We start from the raw sequence: 19,611 nt of genomic DNA, 5'->3' as shown, positions 1-19,611 counted from the left end.
TCCAATATGCCCCATTCTCTCATCTGATACTGCTACCACTTTGCTGCTAGTGGCTGACCACCTCTAGTTTCTTCCCACTCTAACATACTCCATTTAGCCAGTGAAGTAATTTTCCTAAAACATAGGTGAACTCTGTCACCCCTCTAACTCAAACTCCAGTGGTTTCCTATCACATCCAAGATCAAATGCAAAATCCTATTTGGGTATTCAAAGCCTTCATAACCTTGCTCTCTCCTAACTTTCCTGCCTTCTTACATCTTATTCCCCATCAGGTACTCTTTGACTCGGTGACACTGCCCACCGTGCTGTTCCTCAAACACAACATTTCATCTCTAGCTCCAGTCATTTTCTCCGGTGGTCCCCCAAACTGGAAAAATTCTCCCTCCTCATCTCTGCCTACTGGATTCCCTTTCTTCCTTCAAGTTCCAACTAAAATCTCAACTTCTATATGAAGCCGTTCCCAACTGCTTTTAATTCTAGTGTTTTTCCCTCTCTTAATTTTTTCTAATTTATCCTAAATTTAGCTTGTTCATACATATTGTGGACTCATTGTTTCCCCCATCAGAGTGTGAGTTTCTTGAAAACAGGGGTTATCTTTTGCCTCTTTTTGTATCCCCAGACATTAGCACAGCGCCTGGTATTTAGTTGGTGCCTATTTATAGCAAATGTTTATCGACTAGCTGTCTGATTGATGGAAGGGTCTGCTGGAGTTTTTGACCAGGCAAAACAGATGGCCAATCTGGGAAATTAATCAGAACCTAGGAGTAGCTGGGTAAACTACAGGAATATAATGGTAGCTAAATGATTTTCCTAAAACATAGGTCTGATTATGTCACCCTTCTGTAATACTTATATAACACTTAAAGATTTCCAAAGCATTATATAAATATATATCTAACTTATTATATATCACATGTGTATTGTGTATATACATATATATACACACAGGTGTGTGTATACATACATCCATGTATACATGCACACATATGTGTATGTAGGTATACATATATATGTGTGTGTGCATATATATATAAAATCTCATTTAGTCCTCACAATAGCCTTGTGGAGTAGATCTGTTACTATTCCCCATTTTACAAATGAAGAATCTAACTCTTACAGACTGCTCTGACTCACACAGCTAAGTAAGTGATTGATGCAAAATGTGACATCTAGTCTTCCTGACTCCAGGTTTGACATTCTATTCTCTACCTCACCTCACAAGTGTTAAACCATAAAACTCCAGTGGGGTCAAGAATCAATTAAAATGTAACTAGGAAATGTTTAGCCAAATAAGTAAAAATATAATAAAATGTAGATAATGTTAATTTGTGGTTTTCTAAGTAAATACAGACTATAGTGATCTGTTTCTATTTGTTTGACACCACTTTATTATACCATCTAGTTCTATCTATGAGTAGCACCTGAGACAAGAAGACACCAAGACAAGACACAGCTTTAGCCCTTTGCCTGAAGCCTTCCGTAATAAGGTATCTACTTTGGCTGCATGCCTCTCCTGTAGTTCTCAAGATACACTGGAGGGTGTGAATGGGAGAGAAATGGACAAACCTTGGACTCATTTCAGAATATATGTAAATCCCCTTTAATTACTGTATATTTTTTGTCCCCAATTAAATGTTTTATTGTTTCAATGCTGCTTTCTTTACTGAATTTGTTAGCATGACGAGCTAGAAGCCAAGGTTGGTAACTCACTATCAGCAGTTCCCACAATTCAAAACTGAGAATAAAAGGGGATTTTAGCTCACAATTCTCTTCTTTATATATTCTAAATTATAGCCAAACTGAACTATATTTTACATGACATCTCTAGCCTCCATCCATTTGTACAAGCTGTTTGGAATGCATTTCCACCAATACTGCTCTCAGAACCTTTATCTTTCCTCATGATTCAACTCAAATACCACCTCCTCATGGAAACTTTCCTTTATTCTCCCAGTTGTCAGTACTCTTTCGTTAAATTACCTTGAATTTACTTATCTGAGTATAATCTGTACCATCCCAGTAGCTTCTAAACTTCTTGAGGTCAGAGTCCTTTTCTTTATTTCTTCCAAACTCAGTACCTACTATAGTGGCTTGCACACAGCACATACTTAATAGCTATTTGTGGGAATGAAGTGAAGCTTCTATTCAATTTAACACAGCTGGAACATCTGGTCCTATGCATGCATTCCTAGGTAAGCTTCTACAGAATTGTTCCTAAAACTTTTCCATATTTTTTTTTCTTTCCCTCGTTATTCCCATGCTGCCTGAGCATATCGACAAAAAAAATCAGGCTCTCACTCTGAAGATTAACAGTTTATTCCCTCCAGCTGCAGACTAGATTCTTATCCCTGCCCTACCCCACCCCCATGCTATGGCCGAATAAGTCAGAATCTCTGGGTAAAATCCAGCTCCACAAGATTTGATGTGAAATGAGATTTATTTAAGAGCATTTAAAAATTGATCAAAACCCTCATTAAAATACTGGTACATATGGTACCTTTCTCATTAGATATTTTCAGTGTCAATCAAGAGAGAATAATCTCACAATTTATTTTGTTCCGTTCCAAATTAGCCCCAAGGCTATTTAAATGCATCACAAAACCAAATCTGCCTGACTGACAGAATGGCAGCAGCCCAGAGCACATTCATAATGCATATTCCAGCTCCAGCAAAAGACAGGAAAGACTCAATGACAGAAAGGTTCAGGTTTTCCTTGGAGCATTTTCAGGAGGTCACTGCAGTAGTCTAGGGGAGGGAGACAAGTTGGTTAGGTGGAACAACTAAAATGGCCATTTGCGCTTAAATACTCTTTATATGATTTTCCATATGAATGGACTACCCTGTTGGAACACTATCAAAGACAAAATCATGCTCGAGATGGAAAATTCCACTTATTAACTCATCTTGGGTTTGTCACAGCTCTTATACTTCAGAATAATAGCTAGGTGGTTCAGGGGCTAGAGCACGGGACTTGGAGTCAGAAAGACCTGAAATCTTACCTCAGGCATGTAATTTGCTATGTAATTCTGAATGAGTCATTTAACCTTGCTCTACCTCAGTTTCCTTTCCTGTAAAATGGGAATAATATTAGCCCCTACCTTACAGGTTCAAATGAGATAATATTTGTAAAGTGCTGAGCAGATATCAAGTGCTTAAATAAATACTTGTTTCCTTCCTTCCTGATCAGGCTTACTTCACTCTCACTGGACACATGTAAGTCTTCTCATACTTCTCTGTACTTTTCACATTTGTTGCTTCTTATTGCATGTAATATTATATTACTTTTATGTATCAGTATTTGTTTAGTCATTATCCATGATCACTCTATGCTTTTTAGAGGTGGTTTCTTATTCCTGAAAGGCGTACCCTCCTTACCTTGGAATCCCTAGCTTTCTTAAAAGCACCGCTCAAGTCCAAGGTCTATGTTTAACCTCCTAATTCCACTGTCTCCTTGAAATTATTTCATATGTACTTTGTAGTAATCTCCACTCCCTCCCACCTAATAGAAAGTAAATTCCTTGAGGATGGCCACTGTTTTCTTTTTTAAATTTTGTTTCCCTAATGCCTAGAATAGTGCCTTAAACTTTTTTTAGTACAGATTTGCCATTTTATTGGTGTAAAAAACTCCCTATGAGGAAACCTCCTCTATCAAAGCAAATTATTCTTTAGCTTATTATTATAGAGTATTGTCTAAAGAACTGAGGCATTAAATAACTTATTTAACTCAGACTCCTCACACAGCTAGTATATCTGTCAGAGATAGGACTTGAACCCAGGATTTTCTGAATCCTAGGCCAATTTGTCTCCTCTGTGACAAGTTACCTTCTCATCTTGTACATGGTTGATGATTAAATAAACATTTGCTAATTGACTTTAATTGAATAAAATTGAATTGGCAGCAATAACTGTGATGGGTAAAATACTGGAAATAGTCAAGCAGAGGTTGGAAGACTCCTTGATTGGGGATGTCAGTGATATAAAACTCACTTGGTGGTGATGTCAAGTATAAAAACACCACAGCCACAGCCTACACTCAAAAACAACTGATGACCTTTGTTCCCTCTTATTTCCAGATACTCCATCAGTGACAACACCATTATGTGCAGCATGAATGTTAGGACCTCAATCATTGAAGTTTTCTTATATCTTTGGGGATTTTATTTGTCTCCAAGGAGCCCTGGATGGAAGGGTTTCTTGCAGCATTTTGGAGTTTGCTGTGTGGTTGGCTTCATCTCAACTGTGCTCTTATATCTTGGATTGTATTGGTTCCTGTCATCCTTGGCAATCTTCTTCATTCCTTTATGGATTATTATGTCAACCCTACTGTGTTGGTCCAAGCATATACGCTGCTTTGCTATTCTCTTCTTTCTCTCTTGTGGACTACGTGAAGGCAGAAATGCTCTGATTGCTGCTGGAACAGGGATTGTGACATTTGGCCATGTGAAAAATATCTTCCATAACCTGAAAGGCCTGTTGGAAGGGATGACCTGCAACCTCAGTATCAAAAGCTTTACTATCCATTTTCCTCTCTTGAACAAATACATTGAAGCAATTCAGTGGCTTTATAGTCTTGTCACAGATGTCATTCTGCTTGAAGACATTGTCTCTTGGAATCACACCTTGGCCATGTCTATTTTCAGTCCCAGCAAAGCCTTTGAGATTAGACTAAATGACACCAAAGGAGAAATCCTAAGTGTGATAGACCATGTAACCACTGTCACAGAGGTGGTATCTTCCCTGGGCCAAGGGCTATTGACCATCACTGGGTTTGCTCTAGTCCTCCGCAGTACAGGACTCTTCATGAAGCGTTTCTTGGGCCCTCGTAGCTGTAGATTTGAAAACATCTACATCACCAGGCATTTCATTCAGTTTGATGAAAGTGAGAGGCATCACAAAAGGTCCTGCGTCCTTCCACTCAATAAGCAGGAAAGAAAGAAATATATTCTCATTCCTTCCATCTGCTTGACTCCTAAGGAGAAGAGAAGCCTTGGACTGTTTTTCCTTCCCATACTGACTAATCTTTATGTCTGGGCCATGTTTGCAGCCATGGATTATGGGCTGTATCAGCTCATTTCTTCAGTCAACAAACATCTCCAAAACTTGCCAGGAATGGAGGTTCACTTGAAACTATATGATGAGGTAAGTGAGGATGATGGGAGCATAGATTTGGAACTGGAAAGAACATAGAGGTCACCTAGTCCCAAAATCTTATTTTACAGATGGGGAAACTGAAGGGAAGGGAAGTAAGTGACTTGCCCAGATAGTAAGAGAGGCAAGATTTGAATCCAGGCTCTCAGACCCTAGGTCTCATGTGCTTTCCACTAAATTACATTCTTACTGCATTTGGACCCAGAGATTCAGCTAGGTTATGTGACTTTAAGCTAATCACAGTTCCTTTAAATTAGTTTCCTTCAAAAAAATTTTATTAAACAAACAAATAAATAAGTTTTCAAGGTAGGTTCTTCCAGGGTTTAAATGATAATTGTACCTAGCAAGGTAAGAAGGAATTCTAATGAACAGATTCATATTAATGACAATAACACACCTTTGTAGGATATAATTATAGCTAGCATTCATATAATGATTTGCAAAAGGCTTAACAAATATTTGCTCATTTTATCCTCGTACAACCCTGGGAAGCAGATACTATTATTATCTCCATTTTATAGATGAAAAAACTGAGGCTGTGGAAGGTTAAGGGGCTTGTCCAGGGTCATAAGCCTAGTAAGCTACAAGGACAAATTTTAACTCAGGGCTTCCTCTCTAAGACTCTAGGGCTCTATTCACTGTTGCCTCTAATTTTGCTTATATTAACCTTTCCCCACCACTGTATGAAACAAACACTATTTTGATCTTCTATAGTCCTCATCTATGCCGTTCTGCCTTTCAAATTCTTGCCTTTGCACTGTTCTACATGCCTAGAATGTACTCCCTCTTTACCTCTACCTTACTTTTCTTCCCTTAAGGCATTGCTTGAGAATCACCTTCTGCATGAAGACTTGCCTGATGCTTCAACCACTAGACTCTTCCTTCCTAAGCAGCCTTGCATTTAACTGCATTGAATATATTTGAATTTATTCACTTTGCTCTTAAGCCGCATATATATTTTATAGGTCCTCGTTGTCTCTCCCCTCAGAAAAGTGATTACAGATTATTTCATTCTTTGTACTTATATCTCCAGTATAGGTAATAGTAGCTTAATAAATACTTGTTGATCGATTGATCCATGTTCATTTTACAGATAAGGAAACTGAGGCTGAGAGTTTAAGTGACTTGCCTATGATCACACAGTTAGTAACTCGCAGTTTGTAAGTAAACTGATCAAGAATATTAAACAATAACCATTCTTGGGCAAGTCAGTTAACCTCTCTGTGCCTCAGTTTCCTCATCAGTAAAATGAAGTGATTGAACAAAGTGCCCTTTGAAGTCCCTCACAACCCTAGAGTTACAATCCTATGATCCAAAAGAAGGAAGCTTGGATGAAATAATAAGAAATTTGTGCCAAGACCCCTCTAACTCAAATCTGTGATTCTATGATCAATTTGGAAGCAGGATAGGTTTCACTTTTCAAATAGGAGCTGAAATTTTCCTTTTGGATAGTATTTGACTTCTGACTTGTAATTACAGGCAGTATAGTACATTGAAGAAAACACTGGATTTGGAGTTAGAGAAGTTAGATCCAAATCCCACAGTAGAAAATGTTCTATTGCTACTATTATGCTACTTCATCAATTGCCTTTGCTCTGAACTCAATGTACTTTTTGGCTGTTTAGTAGAAGTACATACATCAGTGAGAATCCATGAGCTATGCTTTGCAGAACCACAGGACCTTAAGCCTAGGAGTAGATTTTTGGAGGGCCTCATGGGAGAGGAAGATTCCTCAGGTGATCTACATGATTTGTTTGGAGAGAGGATCCATTAAATGGATGTGAGTAGAAAGGAGAAAGAAGGAAAAGAAAGAACAAATAGTGAGAAGATAGTGGGAAAGAAAGACAGAAAGAGAGGAGGGAAAAAAAAGGAAAGATAAAGGAAGAAAAGAAAGGAGGGAGGAAGGGAGGAACAGAGGAAGGAAGAAAAGGGAGAGGGATCAAAAGTAGAAGAGAAGAGGGAAACAGAGATAGAAGAGAGGAATCTTATTTTTGCCAGACTAAATACAATTATTTTAAATTCTTTTGAATTTTATTGTGTTGGTTGCAAGTTGAAACAGAGGCTCCGTCATTCCTGGAACTTACTCTAAGAACCAGGAGCCCTGGGGTGCCTTATAATTAGCTAATTCCTTGGGCCTAGGGAGGGGGTGGGGTGGTGTTCAGTGTAATCAGCTTGAAAAAGCTAAGTAAATGAGAGAGCGAGCAATGTACCTGCTGAGAAGCAAGGAACAGATCTGAGAAGAGGGACTATTTAGACTTAAACAGGAAACATCTAATGCTCTTTAAAATGCTTGCTATGCAGGATATAAATACAGACACTAGCCTACGTAATGGAATTGAAAAGGAGAGACAAAGTACCATTTCCATGGTTCTCTCCTACATTTTTCAGCCTATGATCAGATTCATTTTTTGGCTGCTTAAATTTAGGAGTGTTTATGAATGCAGTGATGTTTTCCGTTGGTGGTTAATGCTTTCCTTAAGGCCAAAGTCAGTACAGTCTCTGTCTCTGTCTGTCTCTGTCACTCACACACACACACATACACACACACACACGCACCCCTGGATACAGAAAGAAAATAAAAAAGGTGGGAGCTCAAAGCCTGAAGAATTTAGAGACTTCAGTGTGAGGAGGAGTGGGAAGGCAAGGCATTATGAAACAGGCCAGAGGGTAAACAAGATAGGACAGGGAATGATAGGGAGTGACAAGGAAGGAACAGTAATGGAAATAATTGGGAAATGGGACGCTTCCCAATGGGACAGCAAGACAGAGCTTGTTAATATTGTTTTGATTTTGCCATTGGATTCTTCATAGGTGCTAAATGTCTGAATCTATTGAGCGGTTTGTTCACATGGTCTATGTGAGCAGGTCCCCTACAATTTTTCAAACACATTGGTTGGCAAAGAACAGTTGAATAGGATCATAGGCTGAAGGTTGGAAAGAACTTCAGAGATCATCTAGTTCAAACTCCCTCATTTTACGGATGAGAAAATGGACACCCCAATAGGGAAAGTGACTTGCCCAAGGTTACCATGCTAGCAACACCATGCTAGCAACACTATGCTTTTAAAGATGAAATGTTCCAGGTCTGTAGGATGGATCCACAGATCTGAATCAGTGAGACAAGCTAGAAGCCTGACTCATTAGTCCAAGAGAAAAGAAATGATGCCCTGGCCTAGGGTAGTGGCTGAGGAACACTTAATGAATCACTCTGCTTTCCTGAAAGAGTTAAGTACAAAAGCGTTTACTCACTTCATTTATAACCCAACTTCCCAACTCTCAAATCCCTGCTTAGATGCCTTGATGAAATGCTTACTGCACCACCACGAAATTGGCCACATGCTGATTTCTTATTGCAGGATTTCTCATTAGCTGTTAAGTCAGGGTGTTTTGGTAATTTCAATAGTGGGAAAGAACTGGCATATTTGCTCAGGAGAACTAAACTTACCTATTTAGTTGCAAAGGTTCATTTTTAATTTGTTAATTAGGGATACGCCACTGAAATTGTTTCCCTTGCTTTCTTCCCTAGACAACAGGCTAGTAATCCTCTTTACCACATTTCTATGGGTCCTGCAGTGCCTCTGTTATGTCTAAACAGGCAAGAGGAATAAGTCGATTCCTGAGTATGATCAGGATAGCATACAAAGTCTGTGGCCACAAGAGTATTGGGGTGTTGGGATAGTAATTGAGGACCTCACTAAACATCACACTACCCTGAGATTAATTCTCAAGCCCCAAGGTACCTCATTTAAACTGGAATATGTTATTCATGGGTAGGATCTGGTCCATTAATTCCTGTTTTCCAAATGAGAAAACTAATCCACAGAGAGATTAAATGACTTTCTTAGGTCAGGGAGAAAAGCTGAATCTACAAACCTGACTTATCCTTATTGGCTTCATTACATGACCATCAATGTCAACTCCTTTATTCTGGGCCAATATTAACTAGTTCACATTGACCTTGGGATGGTACCTGTTTCATCCATTTTTTTTTTTTTGCTTCAATCAGCAAGGCGGCAACTATTTCTAGCCCAGAATATACCCCAGAAACACAAAACATTATTCTAGTTTTAAAGACCTCCAGAAAAAAAATGTGGAAGAAACATCAGAAAAATAGACTCTATTGTGGAGTATATTTTAGTGTCTAACAACAAACTGGTCATCTTCTGTGGTCACAGAATGTTGTTTCAGAAGATATTTTAGTCTCTTATCATTTATATTAGACTAGAATATTCCTGTCTAGATGGAAAGGCTGGTTCCCCAGGGAGGAGCTACATAAAATCTAATCCCCCCTTTTATTGGAACCAGATCCAAATGAGAACAATCTCTTCTTTTGGGATCAAGTTTTTAATCAAACGTGAGAAATAAAAGCTAAGAATGGCAAAACTTTACGAAGTTATAGCTTTGAAAAAGAAGAGATGTAGATATCAAAACCAGATGGGATTTAAAGAATAAAACCCCATTTATTATTACATTTATATTATACTTTGAAGTTTTCAAAGTGCTATAAACATATATATGACATAACATACATATTTTATGTCTTTGCATCCTCGAAGTTCTATGAGGTAGGCACTGTAGGTAGTATTAAACCCATTTTACAGATAAGAAAACAGAGCCTCAAAAAGATTGTGACATGCCTGTAATCAATACTAACTAGCAGTAAGTGGAATTCAAATCCAGGCCTAATTCTAAATCCACCACTTTCTACACTAAAACTCTGCTTTGACTTTTTGCCCTTCATAATATGGCTTATTTCTTCCTTTCCAGTCTTATTTCTCTCCACATACTCTACAGTCCAGTGGCACTGGACTCCTTGAAGTTCCCTCTTACACAACATTTCATCTTCCAACTCCACACATTTTCATTGGTTGTTCTCCATGCCTAAAATTCTGCCTCCCATGCCCCAGTTCCCAGTTTCCTTCAAATTTCAGCTAAGGTCCCACCTTCTGCAAAACATCTTCCTGATCCCCCTCAATGCTTTCCCTCTGAGATTATCTCCAAATTATCTAGTATATATCTTGTTTGTTTGTAGTTGTTTATAAGTTGGATCCCCCAATAGACTTTGAGCTCCTTGATAGCAGGGATTATTATAACATTTTTTTTTTTTTGTAAACTCTAAACTTAGTACAATGTCTAGCATACAGTAGGTATTTATAATGTGACTTTGCTTGTGTTTTAGGTGAAGGGAAATCATGACATCATAAGTGACTCTTCCTTTTATATATCTCTGTTTGAGCCCAACTGCATCCCCAAACCTGAGCTCTTTATGTCTAAAACGTGGATCCCACTAAGTGTCATCATCCTGATGCTGGTGGTGCTGGGTTTACTGTCCTCCATCCTGATGCAATTTAAAATCCTAGTGTCTGGGTCATTCTATCCTGAAGTAGAGAGGGACCGGATACAATATCTGCATGCCAAGATCCTCAGGAGAAGAGCCAAGCAGCCTCTAAGGAAAGGAAAAAAGAAACTGAGACAGTTTGTAACAGAGGTAAGGGGGAGGGCATAGGGCAAAAGAAGCCCAACAGTATCTCTAATTTAATCTAAGATTCAGATTATGGCATTTACCAGTGTGCAATGTAAAAAATGACAGTAATAGACTGTTTTTTTTTTCTTTAGCACTTTGACATTTATATAGCACTTTGAAATTTGACAGTAAATGTTAGAAGAGGCATTCAAAGTCAGGTCTTATTAATTCTAAGAGCAACATACTTCTATTTCTTGCACCACAATGATTCCTGTCAAAGCAGTGCTCCAGGTCCACATTAAAACTGTATATACAAAAGACGGTTCTGTGCTAGGAAGATCTTTATTCTTTTGTTTCCAACACATACTGACTATGCAATTCTGGACAAGTCATGTAACACCTGAGTTGTTGTTTGTCCTTTATTTTGAAGGAGGACAGTGGCATCAGGGAGGTGAAGCCATGACTGGCAAATCAGTTGGATTTGAATGAGGGAGGGTTGTGCAAGATCACCAGCTTCACTTTTTCCTTCAGAGTCATTTGGGTCCAGAGGCAAGATATAGATCAGGAGGAATGGAGATGGCCCTGTAACTTTTGAGTACTCTAGGCAATTGGTAGAGGGAGTTTTATCACCTGGAAGTTCCTTATCAAAGAATTCATGGGTCTAGTCCCTATTCCACAGCAGACAAATCTTTGGGGGCATCATGAACTTGTACATTAGAGGCATAGTTATTAGGATTTTGTTTTGTTTTGTTTGACTCAGAAAACAGTTGAGATCTACAAAATGTCTCATTAAAATTTGTTCCAAACCTGATTGTTGCCACACAGGAAGTTTCCTGATGATTTTTTTGGTAAGGGCTCACTCAATCATATCACCATATTGTACTCTCTTTGTTCTCCTTCTTTTGTGTATGTTAACTAAGGATTTAATTAATCAGTGAGCATGTATTTACTGTGTTCCAGGTATTATGCTAGGTGTTGGGGATGCAAAGACAAAAATACCCTCAAGGAGTTTACATTCAATGGGAAGGAAAGCAACTTGTGCTTTGCTAGCACCCTGGACAGCATCTGCCCCCAAGACTATCCTGAATTTATGTGGATCTCAGGTTAATCCTGGAATAGGGTCTCCATGGTGGGGAGGGGTGTCAGAATATGTTTGACTCACTGTCCCCACCCTGAAGTAAAACTCATGGGAAATCTGACTCAAGCTATAGCTCCTGCCTTGCTATTGTTGTTGAATCATTTCAGTTATGGATGACTCTCCATGAACTTATTTGGGGTTTTCTTGGCAAAGATATACTGGAATGGCTTGCCATTTCCCTCTCCAGATCATTTTATAAATCAGGAAGCTGAGGTAAATGAGGTCACCTGATTTGCCCAGGGTCACATAGCTAGTAAGTGTCTGAGGCCAGACTTGAACTCAGGAAGATGAGTCTTCCTGACTCCCAGTTCTAGCTACTGGGCCACTGAGCTGCCCCAAATGTGGGTTTCTTACCTCTCATCTAGCCACTCAATGTACAATATGGATGTAAGATATGGAATAGTCTTTATTTACCAACTATGCAAAATGTTGTTCATCCTTCATTCTCAAAGAAGACCAATGACATCAGAAGGGTGATGTCTTGACTTGCAAGTGAATTGGATTTAAGCAAGGCAGAGCTATGCAAAGTCTCACTTTCCCGTCCAGAGTCATCTGAGTCCAGTGGCAAGATATAGGTCAGGACGACTGGAGATAACTTCAAATACTGGGGCAGACTTGGGCCTTTTTTAAACTAAAGTCTTTTCTAGGTCTCAGTTTGTCTGAGGCAACACCCATTCAGTGATTTAAGACTAGATAAAAACTGAGGCAAAAGATGAACTCATTTTCCTGCTCAAAAGAATCAGTCTGGAAGAGGAAGGCCTTCATGGTTTTTGGCCAGAACAGAAACAATTGCTATTTACATTCACTCTGAGTTATCAAAACCCAAGCAATGAGCAAATGAAGTTTGATCTGGGACCAATTATTGGTCCAGTCAGTGACAGCCAGAGTGATTTGGATTTAAAGGCATAGTCAAGTAGTTCCATTTGAATTCCAATAAGCCTTATCAAAACCTGATTTTCAAGAGTTCTATTTGAAAAGATCATAAACGAAACTGCATGAGACAAGAGTTAATTGTCACAATTTTTTAAAAGAAAGAATAAGCAGAGAAGAAAAAAATCTAATCCACAAACCCCAAGATATCTTGTGAGGTTTAAGGGATCAAAATTTATATTCCTTTGGATAAAGTACCCACTTGTAAGGACATGATTCCCCATGTAGATGGAGGAAGAGAAGGAAGAAAGGAAGGAAGGAAGGAAAGATGGAAGAAAGGAAGGAAGGTAGGAAGAAAGGAAGGAAGGAAGGAGAGAAGGAAAGATGATAGACACATGATAGATAGATAGATAGATAGATAGATAGATAGATAGATAGATAGATAGATGATAGATAGATAGATGATAGATGATAAATAGATAGATGATAGATGATAGATAGATAGATAGATAGATAGATAGATAGATAGATAGATAGATAGATAGACATGGCAGCATTGTTCAACTGGAAATTTGCTTGGGTTCCTAGTGTGACAGCTACTACTACTTACAGATTGTTGTTTGTCCTTCATTTTCAAAGAGGATCGATGACATGAATGAATTGGATTAAAGTGAAGGAGTACTGTCCAAAGTCATCAGCCTCACTCTCTCTTCTAGAGTCGTCTGAGTCCAGTGGCAAGACATAGGTCAGGAAAACTCATGCAAAATGAATAAGAGAGTAAGGACTTACAAGAGTCTATGTACAAATATAGAAGTATTAAGAATTCAAGTAATCTATTAGATTCTGATTTTAGATGGCAAAAACACTTTGTGGGCTGCTGAATAAGTGTTTTTCATTCACCTTTCACATGTACTGTCCAAGCAATTCAGAGAAATATTATGGAGAACTGAAGAGGCCTGTATTTCATAATCCCCATGTTGTAGCTTTCGTCCTTCAGTTTCAGGGAAGTCAACTCCCTTCTCCTAATCAGTTGCTGAGTACATCTCCTTCTTGAAGGTCAATGACTGACTCTAGACTTCAGAAACTTTAATGTTTTGGGGGCTTTAGAATATGGGGTTCCTAGAACTCAGAATTACATTGTAACCTCCAAAATTTTAAATATTAATGCTAAGGACTGAGTCTTTGACTTTCACTCAGATAAGGAAATCGAAAGGCAGAAGATAACTGGGGGTGGAGATCCATGAACTCACCATCATGTGCTTCTTTTGCAAGCTGAAACTCTGGGGGAGGGGGGTAGAAGTGAAGAAAGGGATAGAAGTCTTCTACTACTGTCTGGAAGTTGAAGAGAGAAAAAAATTCCCTGATAAGGGAAATCTTTTTAAAAATATTTTTCAATATACAAATATATTTTTTATTTCCCTTCCATGCCACCCCCAATAAAAAAAAAGACCAATGAAACTCTTGTAACAAATATGCAAAATAAATTCTTGGATTGGCTATGTAAAAATTCTTTATGCCAAGTCCATCACCTCCACGTAAGAAAGTGGGCAGGATATCAGGCAGTCAACAAATATATATTAAATTCTTATTTTGTGCTAGATCCCATACTAAGCCCTGGGGATAAAAATACAAGCAAAAAAGAAAGTCAGTCCCTGTCCTCAGGGAGCTTACATTTTAATGAGGGGGAGGACAAACATAAAAGGAAGCTGAAAAGGGGAGTAAGGGAGGAGAGTAAGACTTTCCTAGACTTGGGCATGACAGAGAATTCTGGAGAACGTCATAGTGATGAGAAATGAAGAGATTGGTGGTCTGGGTGCCCTCTTGAGATGGAGGTTCTAAGAGAAACCATGGAATCAGAGAAAAGAGTGGTGGGGAAACGTGAATCCCAGCGCTGCAGGGAGCTTTCAGGATGAAGGGGCTACTGAGGCATGGTGGACAAATACAGAGTAGTATAGTACTTAGAAGGGAACATGATGTAAGAAGACTAGGAAAGTAGGAAGAAACCAGGCAAGCCTCAGTTTCATCATCTATCAAATGAGGTTGAATTTTATCATCTCTTTATCCTTTCCAGCTACAATATTCTGATCCCATTCCATATGTCTCCTACAAATTTCCCCCCTCTGTAATTCCTACTCTTTCACCTATTTTCAACATTTCCCTCTCTTCTAGCTCATTTCCTATTGCCTGCAAACATGGCTATGTCTCTCTTATCCTGAAAAAATTTCCACTTGATCTTTCCATTCCCATTGTCATCTCCTATTTCTTCTACCCACTGTAGCTAAATTCTAAAAGACTACCTACAATGGGTACCTTCACTTTCCTCTCACTTGTTTCTTGCCCCCTTACAGTCTGGCTTCTGATCTTATCAATTCATTAGAACTGCTCTCTCCAAAGTTACTAATGATTTCTTATTTGTCAAATCCAATGACCTTTTCTCTGTCCTCATTCTCCTTGACCTCTCTTTGGCCTTTGACATTTTTGGTCACTCTGTCATCCTTGATCCTCTCTTGTCTAGGGTTGCAAGATCAGCCTCTCCTGTTTTTTTTCCTCTACCTATCTTTTCATGCCTCTGTCTTCTTTGCTGGATCTTCCTCCATTTCATACCCTCTAACCAGGGTCCCTCAGTGCTCTGTCCAGGACGCTGTTCTCTTCTCTCTATATACAGTACTACTTTTACACTTTTCCCAGGGATTTAATTGCTATCTCTGCTGATGATTCTCCTATCTATCTATCCTACCTCATTCTCTCTGTTGATCTCTAATCTCACATCTTCAGCTGCCTCAGACTGAATATTAAACACAATATCTCCAAAGCAGAACTCATTATCCCTTCCCCTCCACCCACATTCTCCCACTCTTACCTTCCCTATTATAGTGGAAGGCAACACCATCCTCCCAGTCTTTTACAAAGCCTAGGAGTGAGTCATCCTGGATTCCTCAGTATCTCTTACTGTCCCATATCCAAGCTGTTACCAAGACCTGTCAATTTCATTTTTACAACATCTCTCAAATGCACCTCCTTCCCTCTCTAACATTGCCATGACTCTAGTGTAGGCCCTCAACACTTCATTCCTTCATTCCTGCAAAAGCCTGCAGGTGGGTCCTCCTAGCTCATATCTCTCATCACTAATTCATCCTCCATTCATCCCAGAAAGATTTTCCTAAAGCACAGGTTTATCATGTCACACACACACACACACACACACACACACACACACACACACACACACTCCACTCCCTAACCCCCACCCCCAACCACACTCAATAAACTCTAGTGGCTTCCTATTGGTTTCAGGATCAAATACAAAATTATCTGTTTGGCACTCTTTATAACCCAACCCTCTCCTACTTCTCCAGTCTTACATCTTACTCTCTGGACATATACTTTCAGAACCTTGACACTGGCCTCTTGGCTGTTCCAGGAATACGAGACTCCATCTCTTTTGGTTCTGGGCATTTTTTCTGACAGTCCCCCATGCCTGGAATGCTCTCCTTTCTCCTCTCTGACTACTGACCTCCCCGGTTTCCTTTACATTTCTTCTGCAGGAAGCCTTCCCCAACCCCTCTTAATTATTTCCCATTTATCCTCCGTGTAACCTGCTTTATACATATTTGTTTGCATGTTGTCTTCCCCATAGGATTGTAAGATCCTTGAGGAGAATGACTGTCTTCTGCCTCTTACTTATTAGCACTGAGGACAGTGCTTGGCACACAGCAGGGACTTGATAAATGTTTATTGATTGATCCTGTGAGAACGGAAACTCTGGTACCTTCATAGGAGAAGCTGTACTCAGATAGGATATAACTGAGTACATCTTCTGAGCCTTAGTCAATAAATCATTAGGAGGCAATTCCAGTCCACAAAATCCAATCAGTAAGGTGTCAATGCATGAGCACAACTCTCAGAGGGGTGTCACTCAGTTACATTTGCTTTAGGAATGTCTGTTCTTCCCATTCTCTTCCCCCTTCCCCCAAAATATAAGTTCTTTGAGGGTAGAGACTATTTAAGCAAACAATCAAATCTTGGTGTTCCTAGTACCTCCCATAATGCCTTGTACTGAGGTGACAATTTAATAAATGTTTATAGAATTAAATTAAATTGTCCTTTACTGCCCCTTCCCCTCCCATGAGGGAAAGTAAGAGCCTTCAAAGATTCCTCATAGGTTCATGGACTGTGCAGTAAGTAGCTTCTACAAATACCTGATATTTGAGACTAATTTAATTCCAATTTGCCTTTCCCATCTTTTTCAGCTACATTTCTGGTTTCCTGTCCTGAAAATGTTTGGGGAGGGCACAGCATACCCTGCAAATGAAAACAATCCTTGAAAGATTCCAAGCAGCTCTTCAGCTAAATTTATCTCAGCAGCTCCCCTCAGATTTATGGATGGTTGGCACATGTCACGGTTCATTCCCAACTGTATGGAAATGTGACATTTACTTTCATTTTACAGGTTTAGAATTTTCAGGGCCAGCACTCAAGAACTCTAGAGGCTGCTTATTTCCTCCAGGGTACATATTATGTACAATTAGCCTGGGCTGCCACTAGTTTGGCAGAAAGGAGAGGGTCAAGTAGAGGAGGAGTTTGATTGTAACTTTGTAATGAGGAGCATGGTAATGTGGAGAAAAGGAAATATGCATTTCTATATTGTGCTAAGCCTTTTACAAACATAATCTCATTTGATCCTCTTACAACAACCTGCAAGGTAGGGGCTGTTGTTTATTACCCTCATTTTATCGATAAGGAAAACTGAGGTACATTAAGTGACTTGTCCAGGATCACACAGTTAAGTACCTGAGGATAGATTTGAAATCATCCTGCCTCCAGCCTAAGTGCTCTATCCACTGAACTACTTAGTGGAAAGGTTGCTGGTCTTGGAATCAGGAGAAATCTGGGTCCAAATCCTGCCTTTGACATTTCCTGAGTAGCTTTCAGAAAGTTACTTTGCCTCAGTTTTCTCATCTGTAAAAAAGACAATATTAGATGGCACAGTAGATAAAGCACTGACCTGAGAATCAGGAAGACTCATCTTCATGAGTGCAAATCCAGCCTTAGATAGTTATTAGCTGTGTGACTCTGGGCAAGTCACTTAACTCTGCCTCAATTCCTCTCTCTAAAATGAGCTAGAGATGGCAATGACAAACCACTACAGTATCTTTGCCAAGAAAATCCAAAAATGAAGTCACAGAGAGTGGATAGGACTGACCAATAACCTAACTCACAGGGTCGCTCTGAGGATCAAATGAAATGGTATGTATGTAAAACACTTTTTAAACTTTCAACACTAAAAGTAAATGACAGCTATCATTATTAATAATCTAGTCTGTGTAATAAATAAAATGAATAAAAAAATTAAAAAAATAATGTAGTCTGTGGTATTAATAGTATGGCATTTGATCTGAGTCAAATCTTTGAATTAAAGCCCATGCCTTGTTCCAACTCTGGACAGTATAACCAAAGCACGGCTATTCTTCTGCTTGTAAATTACCATAATTAAGGGTGAAATGCCAAAGAGGAAATAATTCACTTAACACAAACATAAAAATGACAGTAGATGTCTTAGGAGGCAAACCACCAAAAAAGCTTTATGTTTGAGGCGCTCTTTTAAAGCAGAGAAAGTGAAATTTTTCACTTGCAAAGTGCTTCCAGTCTAACAATAGAAAAGTCTCCCACTCCCTCCAAGTGTTAGAACTCCCTTTCATCCCAAAATAGCTTCTATTTACTTAACTATGTGAAAGTGTTTTCCTACCCAGTGGAATGTTAGCCCCTTGAGGGCAAGGACTACTTTTCATCTTTTTATCCTCAGCCTTGCACATGGTAGGAGATGAAGGAACCAGCAAACTCAATGAATGAGTCAGTAAGTCAAGTGAGTTTGTGTATCTATAGAACCTGAGATGGAGCCTCAGTGACCTATCTTCCCCTAGAAACATTGCCTCCTGGCTTAGCATTACGGGAATCTGCTGAGGCTGTTTGCAGAAGAGTCCAACGCTATATAGCAAGCCAGGTGTCCATATCATAAAGTTTCTAGTCCCATTCATGGCAACAAAAGAGCACGTGAGACATGTGGGAATTAAAATAATGACTGACATTTGTGGAATGCTCCAAGGTTTGCAAGACTCCTTTACACATGTAATAAAATAGGGGTCTGAGCAAAAGGAGTGAGTCTCCTTGTGCACCAGATCTGCATTACACAATCTTATTTGTTGCTTACAACAGCCTTTAGAGCTAAGTAGTAGAGAAGCTGCTTGCAGGGTGTGGAGGGAAGAGGTTCTGGTTCTGGAATCGAATAACTCAGATTTGAATCTGTCATTGGCTGTCTGTCTGACCTAGGAAGAAGGACAACTTCTTTGGATCTTAGTTTCTTCATCTATATAGTGAAGGTTTTTGGGCTCTTCAATAAATGAGTGGGGAAGTCCCTTCCAGCTCTGTATCAATGATCTTATGACTACAGATAAGGAAATGGAAGCTAAAAAATTTTAGATGATTTGCCCAGGCCACAAGGTTACTAAGTTTCTGAGGCATGATTTGGACCTATATCTTCCTGACTCCAAGTTTAATACTTACTCTACTATACCACACTACCTCCTGAAAAGGGTAGTATGATCTGTGCAGCCTAGTTCAGTCGATAATTTTAGCTGTCTTGTACTTCAGTATGTTTTCAAAGAAATAAACTTGTAAGAAATAGTAAAAGAACAAAATTGTGTAAAATTGTTTGCATTTACTTTCCTGAGTGAACATTATCCATACCTAGGTGGGGGTGGGGGGTGGTAATTCTGTCTATGAGAAATGATTGGTTATTTTTAATTTCCATTGATGTTTTTTAGGCTTCTCAGTAGATTATAAGACCATAGATTTGAAACTCGATGGGACATTTTATCCCATCTAGTCCCACTTGCACATTTTACAGATGAGGACACATGAACATTAAGTCACAATCCAAGTTCTGAGCAGGGACCCTAGCTTTGCTGCTTACCACCATTGTAACCTTATCATC

The 19,611-nt window shown here is 39.1% G+C and overlaps 1 protein-coding gene across 4 annotated transcripts in view; it reads left to right on the top strand.

Annotated features, from left to right (window-relative positions):
* The window catches only part of DCSTAMP (dendrocyte expressed seven transmembrane protein), a 39,826-nt gene extending 20,523 nt beyond the window's left edge, over window positions 1-19,303 (top strand). For 2 of the 4 annotated variants that reach the window (XM_072603304.1, XM_072603305.1), the window contains 3 exons: window positions 4,074-5,139; window positions 10,328-10,636; window positions 16,871-19,303. In XM_072603304.1, the coding sequence (XP_072459405.1) occupies window positions 4,099-5,139; window positions 10,328-10,636; window positions 16,871-16,945 (1,425 nt within the window). In that variant the 5' untranslated portion in view covers window positions 4,074-4,098 and the 3' untranslated portion in view covers window positions 16,946-19,303. Of the gene's footprint in view, window positions 1-1,402; window positions 1,488-3,187; window positions 3,214-4,073; window positions 5,140-10,327; window positions 10,637-16,870 lie in introns of all 4 variants that reach the window. The other 2 variants (XM_072603303.1, XM_072603306.1) reach the window with 2 other exon arrangements.
* The last annotated feature ends 308 nt before the right edge of the window (window positions 19,304-19,611 follow it).

This window comes from Notamacropus eugenii, chromosome 4 (assembly GCF_028372415.1).
Source record: "Notamacropus eugenii isolate mMacEug1 chromosome 4, mMacEug1.pri_v2, whole genome shotgun sequence".
Lineage (NCBI taxonomy): Eukaryota > Metazoa > Chordata > Mammalia > Diprotodontia > Macropodidae > Notamacropus > Notamacropus eugenii.
The sequence above is the reverse complement of the archived record's forward strand: the minus strand, read 5'-3'. Positions and strand labels throughout refer to the sequence as shown.